This window comes from Aureococcus anophagefferens (genome assembly GCF_000186865.1).
Source record: "Aureococcus anophagefferens unplaced genomic scaffold AURANscaffold_1, whole genome shotgun sequence".
NCBI lineage: Eukaryota > Pelagophyceae > Pelagomonadales > Pelagomonadaceae > Aureococcus > Aureococcus anophagefferens.
Genome location: NW_008705561.1, coordinates 377,322 through 395,640, shown reverse-complemented (window position 1 = coordinate 395,640; position 18,319 = coordinate 377,322). Strand labels below are relative to the sequence as shown.

The 18,319-nt window shown below is 69.6% G+C and overlaps 3 protein-coding genes across 3 annotated transcripts; 1 reads left to right on the top strand and 2 right to left on the bottom strand.

Moving 5' to 3' along the window:
• Nucleotides 1-1,032: 1,032 nt before the first annotated feature.
• On the bottom strand, nt 1,033-2,260 carry AURANDRAFT_11820 (hypothetical protein; the record flags this gene model as incomplete). The annotated part of the gene is made up of 3 exons (XM_009033913.1): nt 1,033-1,687; nt 1,777-2,141; nt 2,210-2,260. Coding segments are annotated over 3 exons (1,071 nt in total), but the record flags the coding sequence as incomplete, so codon positions are not given.
• Nucleotides 2,261-5,060: 2,800 nt separating this feature from the next.
• AURANDRAFT_60473 (hypothetical protein) lies at nt 5,061-6,356 on the bottom strand (the record flags this gene model as incomplete). The annotated part of the gene is made up of 1 exon (XM_009033960.1): nt 5,061-6,356. One exon carries the CDS (start codon nt 6,354-6,356, stop codon nt 5,061-5,063), a length of 1,296 nt encoding a protein of 431 aa, XP_009032208.1.
• Nucleotides 6,357-8,012: 1,656 nt separating this feature from the next.
• Nucleotides 8,013-11,000, top strand: AURANDRAFT_19213 (hypothetical protein; the record flags this gene model as incomplete). Its single annotated transcript, XM_009034525.1, has 2 exons — nt 8,013-8,510; nt 10,272-11,000. Coding segments are annotated over 2 exons (1,227 nt in total), but the record flags the coding sequence as incomplete, so codon positions are not given.
• Between the last annotated feature and the right edge of the window lie 7,319 nt (nt 11,001-18,319).

Below are 18,319 nucleotides of genomic sequence, written 5' to 3'. Positions count from 1 at the left end.
AAGCCCAGGCGCACGGGGCCCCAAAAGTCCTGCAGGTAGTCCTCGCCGGGCCAGACGCCGTAGATGTATTTGAAGCTCGAGCCGGACGCCGCGGGCAGCGACGCCAGGGACGCGAAGGCCGCAAATATTCTCGTCGCCATCCTGTAGCTACTTACTGATGCATGCATTAGATATATTCTAAATTGATTTCTTCACCTTGGCTTCGCTAAAAGTGATGGACTGCGGCGAAATCTGAGGCGAGCACCCACAGCAGCAGCAGCAGCAGCATGGAACGCGCTCGATCGCAAAACCCGAGCGTCGTCATGCAGCATCGCTGCCGGCGGAGCTCGGCGAAGCCGGAGCGCGTCGAACTATGCCACTACGACTGGCCGGACGCCGGTCCCGAGAACGACCACGCCCACCGGCCCAGCGTGTCGGCGTCGACGTCCTACGCCGACAGCGGCCTCACGGTCCGGTTCCGCGTCGACGACGACTTCGTGACCTGCGCGCGCACGGCCTTCAACGACCAGGTCTGCGAGGACAGCTGCTGCGAGTTCTTCGTGTCGCCGGGCGCGCTGAGCCACGCGGCGTCGGACTACTGGAACTTCGAAATCAACGCCGCCGGCACGATGCTGTGCTACCATTGCTTCCCGGGCAGCGGCGAGCGGCGGCCGCTCTCGCGCGACGACGCGGCCTGCGTGCTCGTCGAGAGCTCGCTGCACCCGACGCGGGCGACGGCCGCGGACGCCGGCGTCGCGATAGAGCCCGGGGACGCCGCGACGTCCTACGACCTCGAGTTCACCGTGCCCTGGGACGTCTTCGGCGGCGAAGACAGCCCGGCGCCGGCGGCGGGCACCGTGTGGAGCTGCAACTTCTACAAGTGCGGCGATCGCACGAAGCACCCCCACTGGGGCTGCTGGGCGCCCGTCGGCTCGCGGCGGCCGAACTTCCACCGGCCCGAGGACTTCCAGCAGCTCATCTTCTCCTAACGACACGTTTAAACGAACGAACGATGCGGGTCGACTAGAGGGCCACGGTCGCGGCGCCGAGCGCGAGCTGCGCCATGCCCGCGCCGGCGCCGAGGACGCCGCCGACGAGGATGAGCGTGAACTCGTCCTCCTGGAAGACGGGGTGCAGCAGGTTCTCGAACTCGGCCGACGGCAGGGCCTTGAGCTTCGCCGAGAGGTCCGCCTCCAGGTCGAGCGACGCGTCGATGAGGTCGTGGGCGCCGTGGCGCTCCGCGGCGGCGACGGCGCGGATGCCGCCGATCGCCGCGTCGAGCACGGAGTCCGGGACGACGAAGGGCAGCTCCCGCCGGAGCAGCGCGCGCAGCCGCGGCGCGCGGTCGCCGTCGACGAGCTCGGCGAGCAGGCGCGGCGACGTGAGGACGCGCGCGCGCAGGAACGCGGCGAACGCGTCGGAGACCTCGGGCTGCCGCTTCTCGAAGAGGCCCTGGACCTCCATTCCCAAGACGTCCACGGGCTCCACGGGCTCGAAGACGAGCTTGATCGCCACCCAGTTCGTCGCGTAGCCGACGACGGAGCCGGCCAGGGGGAGGAGTACGCGATACGGGTGGTAGAGCCAGACGGCCGCTTGGCCCACCCCGAAGAGGAACCCGAAGCCGAGGCCCGACCGCACGAGAAAATCGAGCTCGACGCGCGCGACGTCCTGAAATAAGTCGACCAGTACGGACTTGTCGCGCAGGAACCTACCGAGTGCTTCGGTGACGATGTTTCATCGTTTTCCCACCCAGAATCTCTCGAGAATCGTCCGAGCCGCAGGACGCTGGCGAGGAACGCCGTCGAGACGACGTGCTCGAGGTCCAGGATGTCGTCGATGTCGCGCTGCATGGCGCGCACGCACCGCGCGAGCGCCCAGGGCAGCGCGGGCCTCAACATAAACGCCCACGCGGGCCCCGCGTCGCGCGCGATCGCGTCGGCGACGGGTCCGCAGAGGAGACCGCCCAGAGCGCACGCGTCGATGCGCCCGAAGGCCTCGGGCAGCGACAGGAGCTTCGCGGTGATGACGTCGACGAGCCGCGCGGACATTTGTTCGCACTTCGTCGGCACGACGCCCTGCCAGCCGAAGAGGCCCCACGGCGAGTCCTTCAGGCGCCAGAGCTCGAGACCGATGTAGTCGATGGGGTAGAAGAGCATTTGGACCTGCGGGCGGCGGAACCTCCGCCGGCGCGTCGCGCGCGGCCGCGCGGCGCCGGGCGACGCGCGCCCACGTAATTCGTGCCGAAGCCGACCGCCGCCGCGACGACGGGTATCGTCCAGTAGGTGCCCGGATTGTTCCGGAGGCGCTCTCCGGCCGTGGTCGTGCTGCGGCGCTGCTGCGCGCGTGCAATGCCTCGCATCGCGCCGCGAGCGGGCCCGCATCGCGCCAGCATGCTCCGTAACGAGGGCTGCCTACAACTGGCTGCCTTAATTAACCAGCCAACATTCGAACAACATGCTCAATCCTGCTAAGAATTCTTGCTTGACTCCTCATTGAAGAAGTTGTTGAAGGGGAGGCCCGCCCGAGGCCGCGTCGTCTCGTTGAATTAAGGCGCAGCCGCACGTGCGGGAAGCGGGGTCGGGCCGCGCGCGACACCGTCCGGGGCGGTGGTCGCGGCGGCGGCCGTCATGGGGCTTCCCGCGGGCGCGCGCGCCTAGGCGTCGTCGAGCGCGCTGGCGATGGCCCGCACGAGGGACTGGGAGCCGTTGGTGCGGCTCGCGCCGTGGGGCCCGCGCAGCACGTTGCCGTTGGAGCCGTCCCACCACTTGGCGACGGACCGGTCCCGGCGGACGACCGCACGGTTCGGCACGAACGCGATCCGCGCGGCCGCGACGTTCTTCGAGTCGATCCAGAAGTGGGCGAGGTGGGGCCACTTGCGGCGCGCCTCGCGCGCGCAGACGCGGGGGTCGTCGTCGATGCAGACGGCGACGAAGGCGACGCCGCCTGCGGCCGCGACGTCGCCGAGGGGCGTGGCGCCCGCGCGGCACCGCGCGGCGAAGGCGTCGAGCGAGTCGAGGCTCCGGCCGCCGCGCACGGGGCATCAGGGGTCCACGGCGACGACGGGCTCGCGCGTCCGCGGCGCGTCGTTGGACAGGTAGAACTCGACGACGAGCGCCGCGGCGTCGAGCGCGAGGAAGAGGTGCTGCGCGACGCCCGTCGCGACCTCGAGGCACTTGAGCGCGGGGAAGAGCGCCAGGGCCCGCGCGGCCGTGTGCTCCGCGTGCGCGGCGGGCACGCCCTGCTGGTCGAGCCACGCGAACCGCTTGCTCGGCGGCGCGCGCTCGGGGTGCCGCCTCTCGACGCCGGACCGGTTCCGCGTCGTCTCGCTCTGGCGCTGGTGCAGGAAGTAGGTCGCCGACGCGTCGCGCCGCCGGCTCAGCAGCGCCGCCGCGGCCACGGCCTCGTCGCGCTCCAAGCCGCTCATGCGCCGCTTCGGCCGCGGCGGCGCCGGCGCGACCTCGAAGGACAGTGCGTCGTCGTCGTCGTCCTCGAGCTTGCCCTCGCTGTAGCCCTCGCCGTAGAGCTCGCCGTCGCCGCCGCTGTCGTCGGCGTCCGCCCAGGCCACGCGCGGCTCCTCCTCGGGCTCCGGGGCAGCCTCGACGACCTCCTCGGGCTCCGGCGCCGGCGCCGGCCGCTTCTTCTCGAGCTTCCGCCGCGTGTACTTGCGCCAGGCGCGCATCGTCAGCGGCAGCCAGCCGCCGCAGTCCTCGACGAGCCGCTCGGTCATGGCCTTGACGGCCAGCTCCATGTTAGCTGCTCAACCGTTAGGTTGTTATTGATGCCTTCTTGACGGCAATTATAAGCCAGGATTTCAGCATGGCAGAATCGCCTCGCTACCAACGATGATGCGCTTGTTCCTAGTGATGGCTGGCGTCGGCGTCGCCAGCGCCGAGCTGTTCTTCGTCGGCAGTGGTGGATGCGACGTGCTAGATCATGGTTGCGTGGACGATCCCAAAAACGAGCGCTTAATAGGGGCAGTCCAAGTGGATGCCACGGGCGCGCTGTCGTGGCCGCAGTTCGAACGCGTGGACGCCGGCGGCATCCCGTCGTGGCTCGTGACCGACGGCGACTGCACCTGGGCGGCGCTGCACGACACGAACCGCGTGGCGAGCTTTCGCAATGACAACGGCGCGCTCGCGCTAGTGGCGTCGGAGCCCTCGGGAGGAAAGACGCCGCTGTACATGGAGCTCTCGCCCGATCGCCAGCTGATGCTGATCGCAAATTACGCAGCACCAGACGACGGAACGAATTCCAGCGGCGCGTCCGTCGCCGCGTTCTCGCGGCGCGATGGCTGCGGGCTCACGCTAGAGGATTCTGCTGCTGTAGATGCGCCGTCGCACGTCGACCCCGACGGCCGGCAGGGAGCGAGCCACATCCATTCCGTCGTCGTCTCGCATCGGCTCCCGGGGATCGCGTTCGCCTGCGACCTCGGCGGCGATCGGATCTACGGGTTTCGCTACGACGGAAGCGGCCGGCTGCGCCGCGTCGGTTCGGCCGCGTCGCCGCCCGGCGCCGGGCCGCGGCACGCGCGGGAGCACCCGTCGCACAACGTGCTCTACGTGTTGCACGAGATGGGATCGTTTCTCCAGGCCTGGTCCTTTACCGAGGCCTCTGGCGAGCTCGAATTCGAGCCGGGGCCGATCGTCTCCCTGCTGCCATCGGCGCCCTCGAACAGGTCCAAGGCGGCCGAGCTGCTCGTCCGGGGCAACTACATCTTCGCGACGGTCCGCGGCGAGGACAGCGCGGTCGTGTCCGTCGACGTGTCGGAGCCGCTGAAGCCGTTCGTCGCGTCGCGCCGGACCGAGGACGTCGACGCGTTCCCCCGCGGCGCCGCGTTCGCCTCCGACGGCACGCTCCTCGTCGCCGGACAGCACGGGAGCACCGTCGCGTCCTTCTCCGTCGGCGACGGAGGGGCCCTCGAACACGAAGCGACGCTCGCCGGGAGCGTCCCGCCGTTTCCGGCCGCGTTCGCGCCCGCCTAGAAGAAGTCTCGACGTTCGCTCGGCCCATGCATGAGATGCACATGTATGAGCAACGGAAAGGCGGGGGGCAGTTCGGGGCGGGCGCTCGAGTGGGCACTTTCAAATGGCCTCGACGGTGGACGAGTTGCAGAGCATGATGTTGAACATGTCGTCTTCGTAGCCGTCCCCGGCGGCGTCCGGGTAGCGCTGGATGGGGATCTGCTCGTCCTCGTCCGTGAGCGTCGCGTCGTCGGCCTGCGGGTAGGCGCAGAGCCAGCTGCTGCTCTTGGGCGGCTCCGGCGCGGGCGTCGAGTAGTCCTCCGTCTCCGTCGTGTACGTGTAGGTCGTCTTCGCGCCCGTGCGCGTGGAGACGTAGGTGAAGCTCTCGTTCTGTTCCAGGTGGATGGTCTCGGGCGTGGCGATGACGTCGCTGAACTGGTAGCCGCGCGGGCTCTGGGCCTTGGAGCTCTCCGTCGTCTTGAAGGGCTTGTGCGGCTTGTACTTGGCGTAGGCCAGCCCCTCGTAGTCGTTGTGGGCGTTGAGGATGCGGCCCACGAGGTCCGCCTCGGCGTCGTCGTCGTCCTGGGCGACGAGCTCGCTGACGTCGGCGACGAAGCGCGCGGGCGCGTTGAACGCGACGACGACGGACGTCGACTTCGTCGCCTGGTCGAACGCGGACGACACGACGACGCCGACGGCGTTGCGCGACTCGAGGCCCTGCCAGCCGTGGAGGGGCTCGATGACGTCGTCGCCGATGCGCACGAGGGAGCCCGGGATGGGGATCTCGAACGTCTTCGGCGGGCCGACGCGGTTCGCCGACGGCCGCCGCTTCGGCCGCGCCTCGTCGGGGTGGGCGACGGCCAGGCCGTCGCCCGCGACGCGGTGGATGTAGTCCGGGTAGCCGCTCGACGCCGCCGGCTCCTCCGTCTTCTCCTCCGGCGGCGGCGGCGGCGGCGCCGCGGGCGCCTCGCCCGGCGGCGGGCCCAGGATGATGGGCTCGTCGGACGCCTCCCGGACCTCGGCCTCGACCTTGTCCGGGCAGATGTAGCCCCCGAAGAACTCGACGAGGCGGTGGTCGTAGAAGATGTCCCGGTCCTTGCAGAGCGCCGCGAAGAGCTTCTTGAGCCAGACCTCGAGCTCCGCCTGCCGCTTCTCGCTGCCCTTGCCCAGCGTCAGCACGGCCTGCTTGGCGTGCTCGGGGAAGGGGGGCAGGCCGCCGGCGACGACGACGCCGCTCTTCAGGGCCTCGGAGAGCTTGCGGCACTCGGCCCAGCGCTTCCAGACGCTCCAGGCCTTGGACGCCCGGTCCTTGACCTCGAAGCGGCCGCAGCGCTCCTCGGAGATGACGCGGATCTCGTAGAGGATCTTCTTCTCCCTCGGGTCCCGCTTCGTCGACGGCACGAGGACGTCGTACATGACGAACGGAGGCCGCAGATGGGGAGCCCAGAGCCGTCCGCAGCCAAAAATGCGCCGAATCAGCCGTCGTTGAACCAGTTGCACTTCGCTTGCCCCGGCCGCTTAGATAGCACGGCGGGTAGCGCGGGCTGCCGGCACCCGACGTTGGGTGCGGCCGACGGCCGACGCGCGCGGCGGCGGCCGGAGGCTCTCGCGGCGGCCGGCGGGTGCTCCCGCAGCGCCGCAGCACCGGAGAGACACTCCTAAGCGCGGCGGCGACGGTCGGCACGTCGCGCGCACGACGACCGCGGCGCCATGGCCAAGGTCCTGGAGGCGCTCATCGCCAAGGGCCGGCGCGTGCGGCGGCCCCGGGAGCAGAAGGAGGTCGCCTTCGGCCTCTGCGACCTCTCGACGCACGTCGAGCTCCACGAGCGCATCGTCAAAAAAGGCGGCATCAAGTCGCTCATCAACCTGCTCGCGGGGTCGCAGGACAACGAGGCCCAGCGCTTCAGCGCCCTGGCCATCGGCAACTGCGCGTCGGCGAGCTTCAACCGCCTCGCCATCGTCGCCGAGGGCTGCCTGACGACGCTCATCGACTACACGGCCGCGGAGAACAACGATTTGATCGGCCGCCAGTACTGCGCGATGGCCATCGGGAACCTGGCCGCGGAGCCCATGAACCACGAGGAGATCGTCAAGTCCGAGGGCATCAACGCGCTCATGTGCCTCCTCAAGACCGAGGACATCGAGTCGGGCCGCTACGCGGCGTTCGCGCTCTCGAACATCGCCGCGAACGCGAACCACCGGCAGCAGATCGTCGACGAGGGCGGCGCGGCGGCCCTCGTGGCGCTGGCCTGCTGCGAGGACATGAACGCCCAGCGCCAGGCCATGTCGGCCCTGCGGGGCTTGTGCATCACGCCCCAGTACCGGCCTCTGGTGGTCCAGGAGGGCATCCTGGACCCCGTCGTGCTCATGGCGCGCACGGACGAGATCGACGTGCTCCGGGAGGTGTCCGCGGCGCTCAACTGTTTGTCGTCGGTCGAGGAGAACAAGATGGAGATCTGCGATCGGTCCATCTCGACGATCATCGCCATGCTCCTGTCGGGCGACGTCGAGACGGAGCGCCACGCGTGCTGCACGATCGCGAATTTGGTCGAGCTCGCGGAGCTCCACGGCCGCTTGCTCGAGGAGCGGGGGTTGGCGCCGTTGGTGGCGTTGGCCCTCTCGGAGGACGTGAACACGAAGGGCGAGGCGTCGCGGGCCATCGCGAATTTGGCGTCGAACGCGGACGTGCAGCAGACGCTGCTCAAGGAGGGCGTGCTGCTGCCCATGGTGAAAGCGTTGGAGATCAACGACATCAACTGCCAGCGGTTTTCCGCGCTATGTCTGGCGAATTTGGCGACGACCATCGCGTCGCAGATCAAGGTCGTCCAGGCCGGCGCGATCCGCCCCCTGATCGCCCTGGCCCACGACCCCCGGGGCCAGCTCGAGGGCCGGCGCTACGCCGTGCTCGCTCTGGCGAACCTGAGCGCCACGGTCGCGAACCACGCGGTCATGATCGAGGAGGGCGTGCTCCACGCGCTCTTTTCGTTGTCGAACTCCGCGGACGTCATGTCGCAGTACTACGTGGGCTGCGCGCTGGCGAACCTGAGCTGCGCCGTGACGAACCACGGCATCATGGTCGAGCAGGGCGGTTTGCAACCCCTCATCACGCTGGCCTACGCCCACGACCCGGACGTGCACCAGCAGGCGGCCGCCGCGCTCCGGGGTCTATCGGTGTCCGCGGAGAACAAGATGAAGGTCGTCCAGGAGGGCGGCCTCGAGCCCCTGACGCGCCTCCTCGCGTCCGAGGACGTGGAGATTTTGAGAGAGGTCTGCGCGGCGCTCAACAACCTGTCGCTCGGCGACGAGAACAAGTTCGAGATCGCCAAGTGCGGCGCGGTGCCGCCGCTCATCACGCACTGCCAGAGCGACGACATGATCATCGCCGCCCAGTCCTGCGCCTGCCTCGCGAACCTGGCGGAGATGGAGGAGAACCAGGAGATTATTGCCAGGGAGGGCGGCGTGCGGCCGACGATCGCGGTGATGCGGTCGCGCTACGTCGAGGTGCAACGCGAGGCCGGGCGCCTCCTGGCGAACTTGTGCGCGTCGGACTCGGAGACGTCGGACCTCATCGTCAAGGGCGGCGGCCACCAGCTCCTGATCTCCTACCTGCTGAGCCAGGACACGGCGTGCCAGCGCGTCGGCGCGCTCGGCATCGGCAACCTGTGCACGCAGGAGCGGCACCGCGTGCCCCTCATGGACTCGGGCGTGCTGGAGCCCCTGTGCACGCTGGCGCGGTCCGAGGACATCGAGCTCGAGATCCAGCGCTACGCCGTCTTGGCCATCGCGAACCAGGCGTCGACGGTCGACAACCACGCGGCGTTCGTCGCCGAGGGCATGCTCCCGTTGCTGATCTCGCTGTCGAACGCGCCGGACGCCGAGGTGCGCCAGTACGCGGCCTACGCCCTGGTCAAGGTGGCGCAGAATTCGGACGTGCGGAAGCAGGTCACGGACGAGGGCGGCCTCGAGCCCGTGCTCTACCTCGCGCGCACGGACGAGCCCGAGATCCAGGTCGAGGTCATCCCGGCGATCTGCACGTTGTCCTTCGCGGAGGAGAACAAGGTCGACATCACGAAGAACGGCGGCCTGCCGCCCATCATCGCGGCCATCCGCGACGCGAACGTCGAGACGGCGCGCATGGCGTGCTGCGCGCTGGCGAATCTGTGCGAGGTCGTCGAGAACACGTCGCTCATCATGGACCACAACCCCGTGCCGGCGTTGATGGAGGTGCTCGTGGGCCAGGCGCCCCTCGTGCAGTGCGAGGCCGCGCGCGCGATGGGCAACCTGGCCGCGAACATCGAGTACGGCGACGAGATTTTAAGGGCGGGCGCGCAGCGCTACCTCATGATCATGCTCCGGTCCGAGGAGGAGCGCTGCCAGCGCATGGCGGCCATGGCGCTCTGCAACCTCGCCTCGAACCTCCAAAACCAGCCGAAGATGATCGCGACGGGCATCCTGGAGCCGGTAGTAGGGGAGGCGCACCTCGCGCTGGACCCCAAGTCCAAGTCGGACTTCGAGTGCGTGCGCTACTGCCTGTTGATCCTGGCGAATTTGGCCGTGTGCCAGGCGAACCACCCGGCGCTCATGGCCGAGGCGCTGCCGACGCTGGCCGCGTTCGGCAAGCATAGAGATGTGAAATGCCGCCAGTACTCGATCTTCGCGCTCGGCAATTTGTGCTCCAACGGCGAGAATCTGGAGGCCGTGGTCCAGGCGGGCTGCCTCAAGATGCTCATCCGCTACGCCTTCCCCTCGACGGACGCGGGGTCGACGGACGTCCAGTTCCAGGCCATCGCCGCGATCCGGGGCCTGGGCACGCACCAGACGATCCGGCTCCAGCTGGTCCGCGAGGGCGCGCTCGAGCCGTTGATTTTGGCGGTCCAGTCGGAGTCCGTCGAGGTCCAGCGCGAGGTCGCCGCGGCGCTCTGCAACCTGGCGCTGGCGGAGGAGAACAAGGTCACCATGGCGCGGTCGGGCGTCATCGGCGCGCTCATCGCGCTGATGCAGAGCCGCGACGTCGTCCGCGAGACGCACGCCTGCGCCTGTCTTGCGAACCTGGCGGAGATGGTCGAGGGCCGCACGCAGCGGCGCCTCATCGACGAGGGGAGCCTGCGGTACCTGCTGCTCTTGGCGGAGTCGCCGGACCCGGAGGTCCGGCGCGAGGTCGCGCGGGCCCTGGCCCTCTTCGCGGCGAAGCGCGACTCCCAGGCGGCGCTCCAGCGCGCCGGGTCCATCCCCCAGATGGTCAACTTCGCCCGGGGCGAGGACACGGTCGCGCGGCGCTTCGGCGCGCTCGGCATCGGGAACCTGGCCATCGTGACGACGAACCACCAGGAGCTCTTCGACTCGGGCGCCGTCGCCGCGCTCATGCCGCTGGCGACGTCGGACGACCTGGAGACGCGGCGCTGCGTGTCCTTCGCGCTGAACAACGTGGCGTCGAACGAGAAGAACCACCGCGTGCTCGAGCGCATGGGCGTGCTCCGGCCGTTAGTTACCTTGCTCCGCGACAAGGACCAGGACACGCACCTCCAGGCGTGCCTCGCCGTGCGCCAGCTGAGCCTGACGCCCAAGTGCCGCTTCCAGTTCGTCGAGATGAAGGGCCTGCAGCCGCTGCTCGCGCTCGCGGACAGCGACTCCATCGAGGTGCAGCGCGAGCTCGCGGCGGCGTTGCGCAATTTGAGTTTGAGCGAGGCGAACAAGATTAGCATCGTGCGCCACAACGGCATGGACGTGCTCATCAAGTTCGCCCACTCGCTGGACGTCGAGATCGCCCACCAGAGCTGCGGCGTGCTCGCGAATTTGGCGGAGTCGCTCGAGAACCAGGGCCCGATGATCGAGACGGGCCTGCTGCAGCACCTCAAGTTCGTGCTCCGGTCCAAGTCCGTCGACGTCCAGCGCGAGGCCGTGCGCGCCATCGCCAACCTGTCCGCCGAGTACTCGCACACGGCCGCGATCGTCGCCGCGGGCGCGCTGCTGCCGCTCGTGCCGACGCTGAGCTCGCCCGACTTCCTCTGCCAGCGCTACGCGGCCATGGGCGTCGCGAACCTGGCGACGAACATGGGCAACCAGGCCAAGATCCTCCAGGCCGGCGCGCTCCAGCCCCTCATCTCGCTCGCGCGCCGCGACAACGGCGACCTCGACAGCCAGCGCTACGCGGTCTTCGCGCTCTGCAACGTCGCGGCGACGCGCGCGAACCACGCCCAGCTCGTCCAGGCGGCCATCGTCGAGCTCCTCGCCGCGCTCCTCGAGGACCAGGACTCGCAGATCCGCAACGCGGCCTGCTTCGCGATCGCGAACCTGAGCAGCAACTCCGCGAACCACGAGGAGATCCTGCTCCACGGCTGCCTGGGGCCCCTGGTGGCCTTCGCGGCGTCGCCGGACCCGGCGGCGCAGCTGCGGGGCGTCCAGGGCCTGCGGGGCCTGTCGACGGACGCGAAGCTCCGCGACGAGATCGTGCGAAGAGGGGGGTTGGAGCCGCTCCTCGCGCTGACGTCGTCGCAGGACGTCGAGGTCCAGATGGAGGTGCTGGCGACGCTCTGCAATTTGAGCCTGTGCGGCTGCATCGGCAACAGCCCCATGCAGTTCCTGCGGTCCGTGGACATCGAGACGCTGATCTCGTTCCTGTGCTCGGCGGACACGACGTACCGGCTGTTCGCGGCCGTGACGCTGGGCAACATCGCGAGCGACCGGAGCCTCCAGGAGGAGGTCGTCGACGGCGGCGCGCTGGCGCCCCTCGTGACCGTGGGCAACGCCGCGGACCTCGAGACGCAGCGGTGCATCGCCTACGCGCTCTGCAATCTGGCCGTGGACCCCGTGCGGCGGCCCGCGATCGTCTCCGAGGGCGGCCTGCCGCCGATCATCAGCCTGGCCTGCTCCGAGGAGAGCGCGGACGTCAAGGCCGCCGTGTCGACGCTCCGGGGGCTGAGCTCCGCGCCCGAGGCGCGGCGGCCCATCGTCGTCGCGGGCGCGCTGGAGGCTCTGGGCCTCGCGGCGCGGAACCCGGACGACGTCGAGATCCGGCGCGAGGCCGCCGCGGCCATGAACTCGCTGAGCCTCAACGAGGACAACAAGGTCGACATCTCCGACAGCGACGCGCTCCAGCATCTGGTCGCTTTGGCGCGCGACGACGACGTCCCGACGCTCCGCCAGGCCTGCGGCGCGCTGGCGAACCTTTCCGAGAACGAGAAGACGCACATGTCCATTCTCGCGTCGGGCGGCGTGCCCCTGGGCGCCCACCCGCCGCGGCGCGCCAAGGAGGGCCGGGAGTCGACGCCGTGGATCGCCGACGCGTCCGCCGGCTTCCTCAACGATTTGGTGACGCAGGCGGACGTGGGCCTCGCGCGCGAGGTGAGCCGCTGCATCGCGAACATCGCCGCGAACCACGAGACCCACGACATTTTGTTGGACTCGGGCACGTGCGTCGCCTTGGTCCGCGCGGCGAAGAACGGCGACGCGCTCGTCGCGCGCTTCGCGACGTGCGGCCTCCTGAACATGGCGACGAACTGGCGCAACCACGCGGGTCTGCTCGAGGCCGAGGGCCCGAACGTGCTCGTGGAGCTCGCGGGCGGCGGGCGGCGGCGCTGGACGCGCATCGGCGCGGACGGCGCGCCGTCGCTGGCCGCCGAGGGCGGCGCGCCGCCGAGCCCGCTGGAGCAGACGCACGCCGTCGTGTCGACGGCGGGGCTGTTGGGCGACATCGAGAACGAGGACAACGACGACACGGAGCAGGAGATGCAGCTCGTCGACGACCTCGGCTACGACCTCGAGGCCCGGCGCTACGCGTGCCTCGCGCTGGGGAACCTGCTCACGCAGAACGACAACCACGACGCCGTGCTCGAGGCCGGCGCGCTGTCCGTGCTCGTCGACTCCATGACCCAGGACGACCTCGAGACGCGCTTCGACGCCGTCTTCGCGTGCAACAAGATGGCGACGCGGACGGACAACCACGACGTCATGGTCGCGGGCAACATCATCGCGCCCCTCGTGCTCCTCGCGGGCGACGACGACAAGCACGCGCGCTGCCAGGCCTGCGCGACGCTGCGCCACCTGTCGACGCACGCGGAGTCGCGCGTCGCGATCGTCGGCGGCGGCGGTCTGGTGCCGCTGTCGACGGCGGCCATGGTGCCGGAGCTCGAGACGCAGCGCGAGGTCGCGGCGTGCTTGTGCCATCTCGCCTTGGCGGACGCGAACCGGGCCGACATCATCCTCTCCGGCGCCGCGCAGCCGCTGCTCGCGCTCTGCCAGTCGTCGGACGTCGAGGTCGCGCGGTTCGCGTGCGGCGCCATCGCGAACGTCGCCGAGGACCCCATGACGCACCGCGCCATCGGCCACCACCTCAACGGCATGCACACGCTGATTTATCTGATGCGGTCGCGCCACGTATCCGTGCACCGCGAGGCGTCGCGCGCGATGTCGAACCTGCTGTCGTCCGAGGGCAGCCACAGCATCTTCATGGCCGAGGACGGCCTGCGGTCCTTGTTCGCCATCGCCTGCAGCCGGGACCAGGAGTGCCTCTACAACGCGGCGCTCTGCTTCCGGAAGCTGAGCCCGAATTTAGCGAACCACGACACGATCGTCGCCAAGGGCGGCCTCCAGCCCCTGATCGGGCTCGTGGGCCTGCGGGACGTGGACACGCAGCGCCAGGCGGCGGCGGCGCTGCGGGACCTGGCGACGAACAAGGACCACAAGGTCACCTTCGCGGAGGAGGGCGGCCTCCGGTGCATGATCGCCGTCGCGCGCGAGAAGGACCTGCAGCTGCGCGTGCTGGGCATCTCGGCGCTGCGCCACCTGAGCCTGAGCTCGCGCATCAAGCGGCCCATCGTGCGCGAGGGCGGCCTGGGGCCCGTCTACGAGTGCCTCATGGGCGACCGCGACGAGGCGGAGCCCGACGACCCGCGGACCGCGGACATGACCATCGGCACGGCCGAGGGGCTGGACCTGGATTTGTTGGCCCAGTGCGCGGGGTTGTTGGGCAACCTGGCGGAGGACGCGCAGAACCAGCTCGCGCTCGTCCGCGACGGCGCGTTCGCGCCCTTGGTGCGGCTGTCGCGCGTGCCGCACGCGGGCATCCAGATGGACGTCGCCCGCGCGCTCTGCAGCATCAGCGCCCACCCGGACAACCAGGTCGGCGTCTTCGGGCCGTCGGAGCTCGAGGCGCTCTTCGATTTGGCGCTGAACACGGAGGAGAACTGCGGCCGCGACGCGGCGATCGCGATCGGCAACCTGTCGACGATCACGAAGAACCAGGTGACCATGGTCGACCTGGGGGCCCTGAAGCCCCTCATCGCGCTCCTCGAGTCGCCCTTCTCGTCGTGCCAGCAGTTCGCCGCGCGCGCGCTCTGCCGGCTCTCGGCGCACACGGCGAACCAGCCCAAGGTCGTCGAGGCGGGGGGCATGCAGCTCCTCATCAACGCCTGCCGCAGCGGCGAGCCCGAGGTGCGGCGCTTCGCGTCCATGGCTTTATGCAACGTCTGCGTCCACGAGGCGAACAAGGTCAAGGTCGTCAAGCTCGACGGGTTAAGACCGCTCGTGAAGATGCTCGACGACCCGGACAGCGAGCTCTGCCGGCGCTACGCGGCCATGGCGTTGTCGAACCTGACGAACGAGAAGTCGAACCAGGAGCACGTCGTGCGCCACGGCGCCATCCTGCCGCTCATCCGCATGTCCTTGGACGCGGACGCGTTCCCCGAGTGCGCGCGCTTCGCGGGCTTCGTGCTCTGCAACCTGGCGTCCAACCGCATGAACCGCGTGCCCCTCGTGCGCGCGGGCGCCCTGGGGCCCCTCGTGACCATGGCGGCGCGGGACGACGGGCGTTTAGAGGTGCAGCGGTCCGCGGCGCTCGCGCTCTACAACATCTCGTGCGCGGCCGCGAACCAGATCGCCATGGTCCGCGCGAACGCGACGGCGGCGTTGATCAAGCTCTGCAAGTCCGTGGACGTCGACTGCAAGCGCTTCGCCATCATGTCCCTCGCGAACCTCGCCGCGAACATCCAGACGCGGTCCGTCGCGACGCGCGGCGGCGGGTTGCAGGCCGCGCTGGGCCTCCTGCGCGATTTTGAAGTTGACGTCCGACGCTACGCCTGCATCTGCCTCGGGAACATGGCCAACTTCCCCACAACTCAAGTCCAGATCATCGTCCACGGCGGGTTGCCCGCGGTGTTGGATCTGGCGTCGGACGACAAGGACCTCGACTCGCAGCGCCAGGCGCTCATGGTTTTGGTGAACGTGACGTCCAACGAGGCGAACCACCCGGCGGTCATGGCCAAGGGCGCGCTCAAGGTGCTCATGGCGCTCGCGACGGACTCGCCGGACGCGTCCGTGCGCGAGTACGCGACGTTCAACGTCGCGAATTTGAGCTCGGACCCGGACCTGCTGGCCCAGATCGGCCGCGCGGGGGGCGTGCCGCCGCTCGTGTTTTTGGCCCAGTCGAACAACATCCACAGCCAGTGCCTCGCGTTCGCGGCGCTCCGGCGGTTGACGAACGAGCCGGAGAACCGGCGCCGCTTCGTCAAGAGCGGCGGGCTGCCGGCGCTCGCGAGCGCGGGCCTTTCAGCGGAGCTCGAGATCCAGCGCGAGGTCGCGGCGTGCCTCTGCAACGTGACGCTGGAGCCCGAGGTGCGCTTGGACGTCGCCAAGGTGTGCCTGCCGGCGATGGTCCATTTGGCGCAGTGCGGCGACCGCGAGGCCGCGCGCCAGGCCATGGGCTCGCTCGCGAACTTGGCCGAGGACATGACGACGCACACGCACGTCGCCGCCTACGGCGGGTCGCGCTGCATGGTCGCGTTGATCGACCACGACTCCGTCGACATCCACCGCGAGGCGTCGCGCGCGATCGCGAACTTATTGACGTCCTTCCACCACCAGTCGACGATCATCTCCGACGGGTTGCCGGGTTTGGTGCATCTGGCCCTGGGGCCCGACGGCGAGTGCCAGTACAACGCGGCGCTGAGCTTCCGCAAGCTCACGCCGAACAAGGACGCGCACCAGGGCATCGTCGACAACGGTGGCCTCGAGGCCCTCTTCCAGCTGCTGGAGATCCGCGACTCCAAGGAGGTGCCGACGCGGCGCCAGGCGGCGACGGCGCTGCGGGACCTGGCGGCGAACCCGGAGCTGAAGCTGGTCTACGCGGCCAAGGGCGGCATCGACGCGATGGTCGCGCTGTCGAAGAACCGCGAGCTGAGCCTCCAGTGCCTCGCGACGGCGTCGCTGCGCCACCTGAGCCTCCACGACGAGCTCAAGCGGCCCCTCGTCGAGGCGGGCGCGCTGCCGCCCCTCGTGCGGAACGCGTCGCGCGCGAACGAGGACCTCCAGTGCCAGGTCGCGGGCTTCCTGGCGAATTTGAGCGAGGAGACGGAGAACCAGATCTCCCTCGTGTCCAACGGCTGCATCCCCGTGCTCTGCACGCTCGCGCGCGTCGAGAACGACGAGATCCAGCAGGACAGCGCGCGCGCGCTCGCGAACGTGACGTCGAACGAGGAGAACCACGTGACGGCGTACCGCCAGGGCGCGTTGCAGGCGCTCGTGCACCTGTGCGGCAGCGAGGAGGACGTCTGCCAGCGCTACGCGGCCATGGGCCTGCGGTTCCTGTCGTCGCACCCGGAGGTCCGCGTCTACATCGTCAAGGAGCAGATGGTGTCGCCGTTCCTCGAGCTCGCGCAGTCGCCGCTCCTGGAGTACCAGCGCACGGCGGCGGCGGCGCTGGCGTCGTTCACGCTGAGCGTCGAGAACAAGGCGAGCTTGTTGCGCCAGGGCGGCCTGACGACGATCCTCGTGCTCGCGCTCTACACGGATTTGCAGGTCGTCCGCGACTCGGTCTTCGCGCTCGCGAACCTCGCGGACGCGCTGGACCTGCAGAGCGACCTGGTGCGCGAGGGCGCCATCGAGACGCTGGCCAAGGTCGGCGAGGCCGAGGACGCGCGCGTGCAGCGCGACGCCGCGCGCGCGTTCGCGTGCCTCACGCAGTCCGAGGAGGTGCGCGCGCGCGCGGTGTTGGGCGGGTCGCTCCCGGCGCTCTTCAAGCTCGCGCGGTCCCTGGACGTGGCCTGCCAGCGCTACGCGACGCTGAGCCTCTGCAACCTGAGCTGCGGCGAGCACAAGGCCAAGGTCGTGGAATTCGGGGCCATCCGGCCGCTCATGTTCCTCGCGCGGTTCCCGGACATGGAGATCCAGCGCTACGCGTCGCTGGCGCTGGCGGCGCTGGCGCTGGGCGACCACGGCACGAACAAGGAGCGCATCGTCGAGGAGGGCGCCGTGCGGCCCCTCGTGGACATGTGCCGCTTCCCGGAGGCGCGCATGCAGCTCTGCGCGGCGCTGGCGTTGAACGCGCTCGCGCTGGGGCCCCAGGCCATCACGAAGCTGGGCATCATGCGCGAGCAGGGCCTGGAGCCGCTGCTGAATTTGCTCCAGAGCCACGACGAGGAGTGCCAGTTCGCGGGCGTCTACGCTTTGGGCTCGCTCTCGGAAGACGGCGAGGTCAAGGCGCAGCTCGTGGAGCTCGGCGCGATCTCGAAGCTCGTGGCCATCGTCTACGACTGCAACCTGGAGATCAAGCGCGCGGCGGCCTACTTCTTCGCGCGCCTCGCGGAATCCGTCGAGTTCCACAGCCACCTCGCGTCGGACCGCGCGCTCGAGGCGATCATCGCGATCGCGTCCCTGGAGGACGTGGAGTGCCAGGAGGTGTCGGCCTTCGCGCTGGCGCACCTCGCGAGCGACCGCGAGCTCCAGGTCGCCCTCGTGGCGCTCGGGGCGCTCAAGCCCCTCGTGGCCATGATGTCGATCCAGGCCGAGCCGCGCCACTACGCGGGGCTCGCGCTCCTCAAGCTCGCGGACAACTTCGAGAACCACGTCGCCATCGCCCAGGAGGGCGGCATCCAGGCCCTGCTGCGGCTGGGCCGCGAGCGGACGACGGACGAGGAGCTCCAGTACAAGGCCGCGCTGACCGTGGGCACGCTCGCGTCGAACGCCGTCAAGATGATGCCCCACACGTCCGAGACCCACGGCGGCGGCGCCGCCGCGCGCCGGGGAAGATCCGAGATCGGCTTCGGCGCGGCGGCCATGCTCCAGGCCCGCGTCACCCAGGAGACGAAGCGCGGCACGGAGGAGACGCTCTCCTACCTCGACAAGACCGCGTCCCAGGACCCCAACGCGTCCAAGGGGCACCACTGACCGGCCTTCGCGTAATCGTCCGTGTGATCGGGCGCGTAGGTGGCTGGGGGTGGCCGGGCACGCCGGCGGGCGCCGAGTCGTCGGCGCGCGGCGGCCGGGTACATATAGAAAATAGTCAAGCTATGAAAACCAGAGTAGCGATCTTTTGTCCGAGACGCACCATTTTCTTCAAAATTGCGATGAAGGGCACCTGGCGGCGTCCCGAGGCCACCCATTCACAA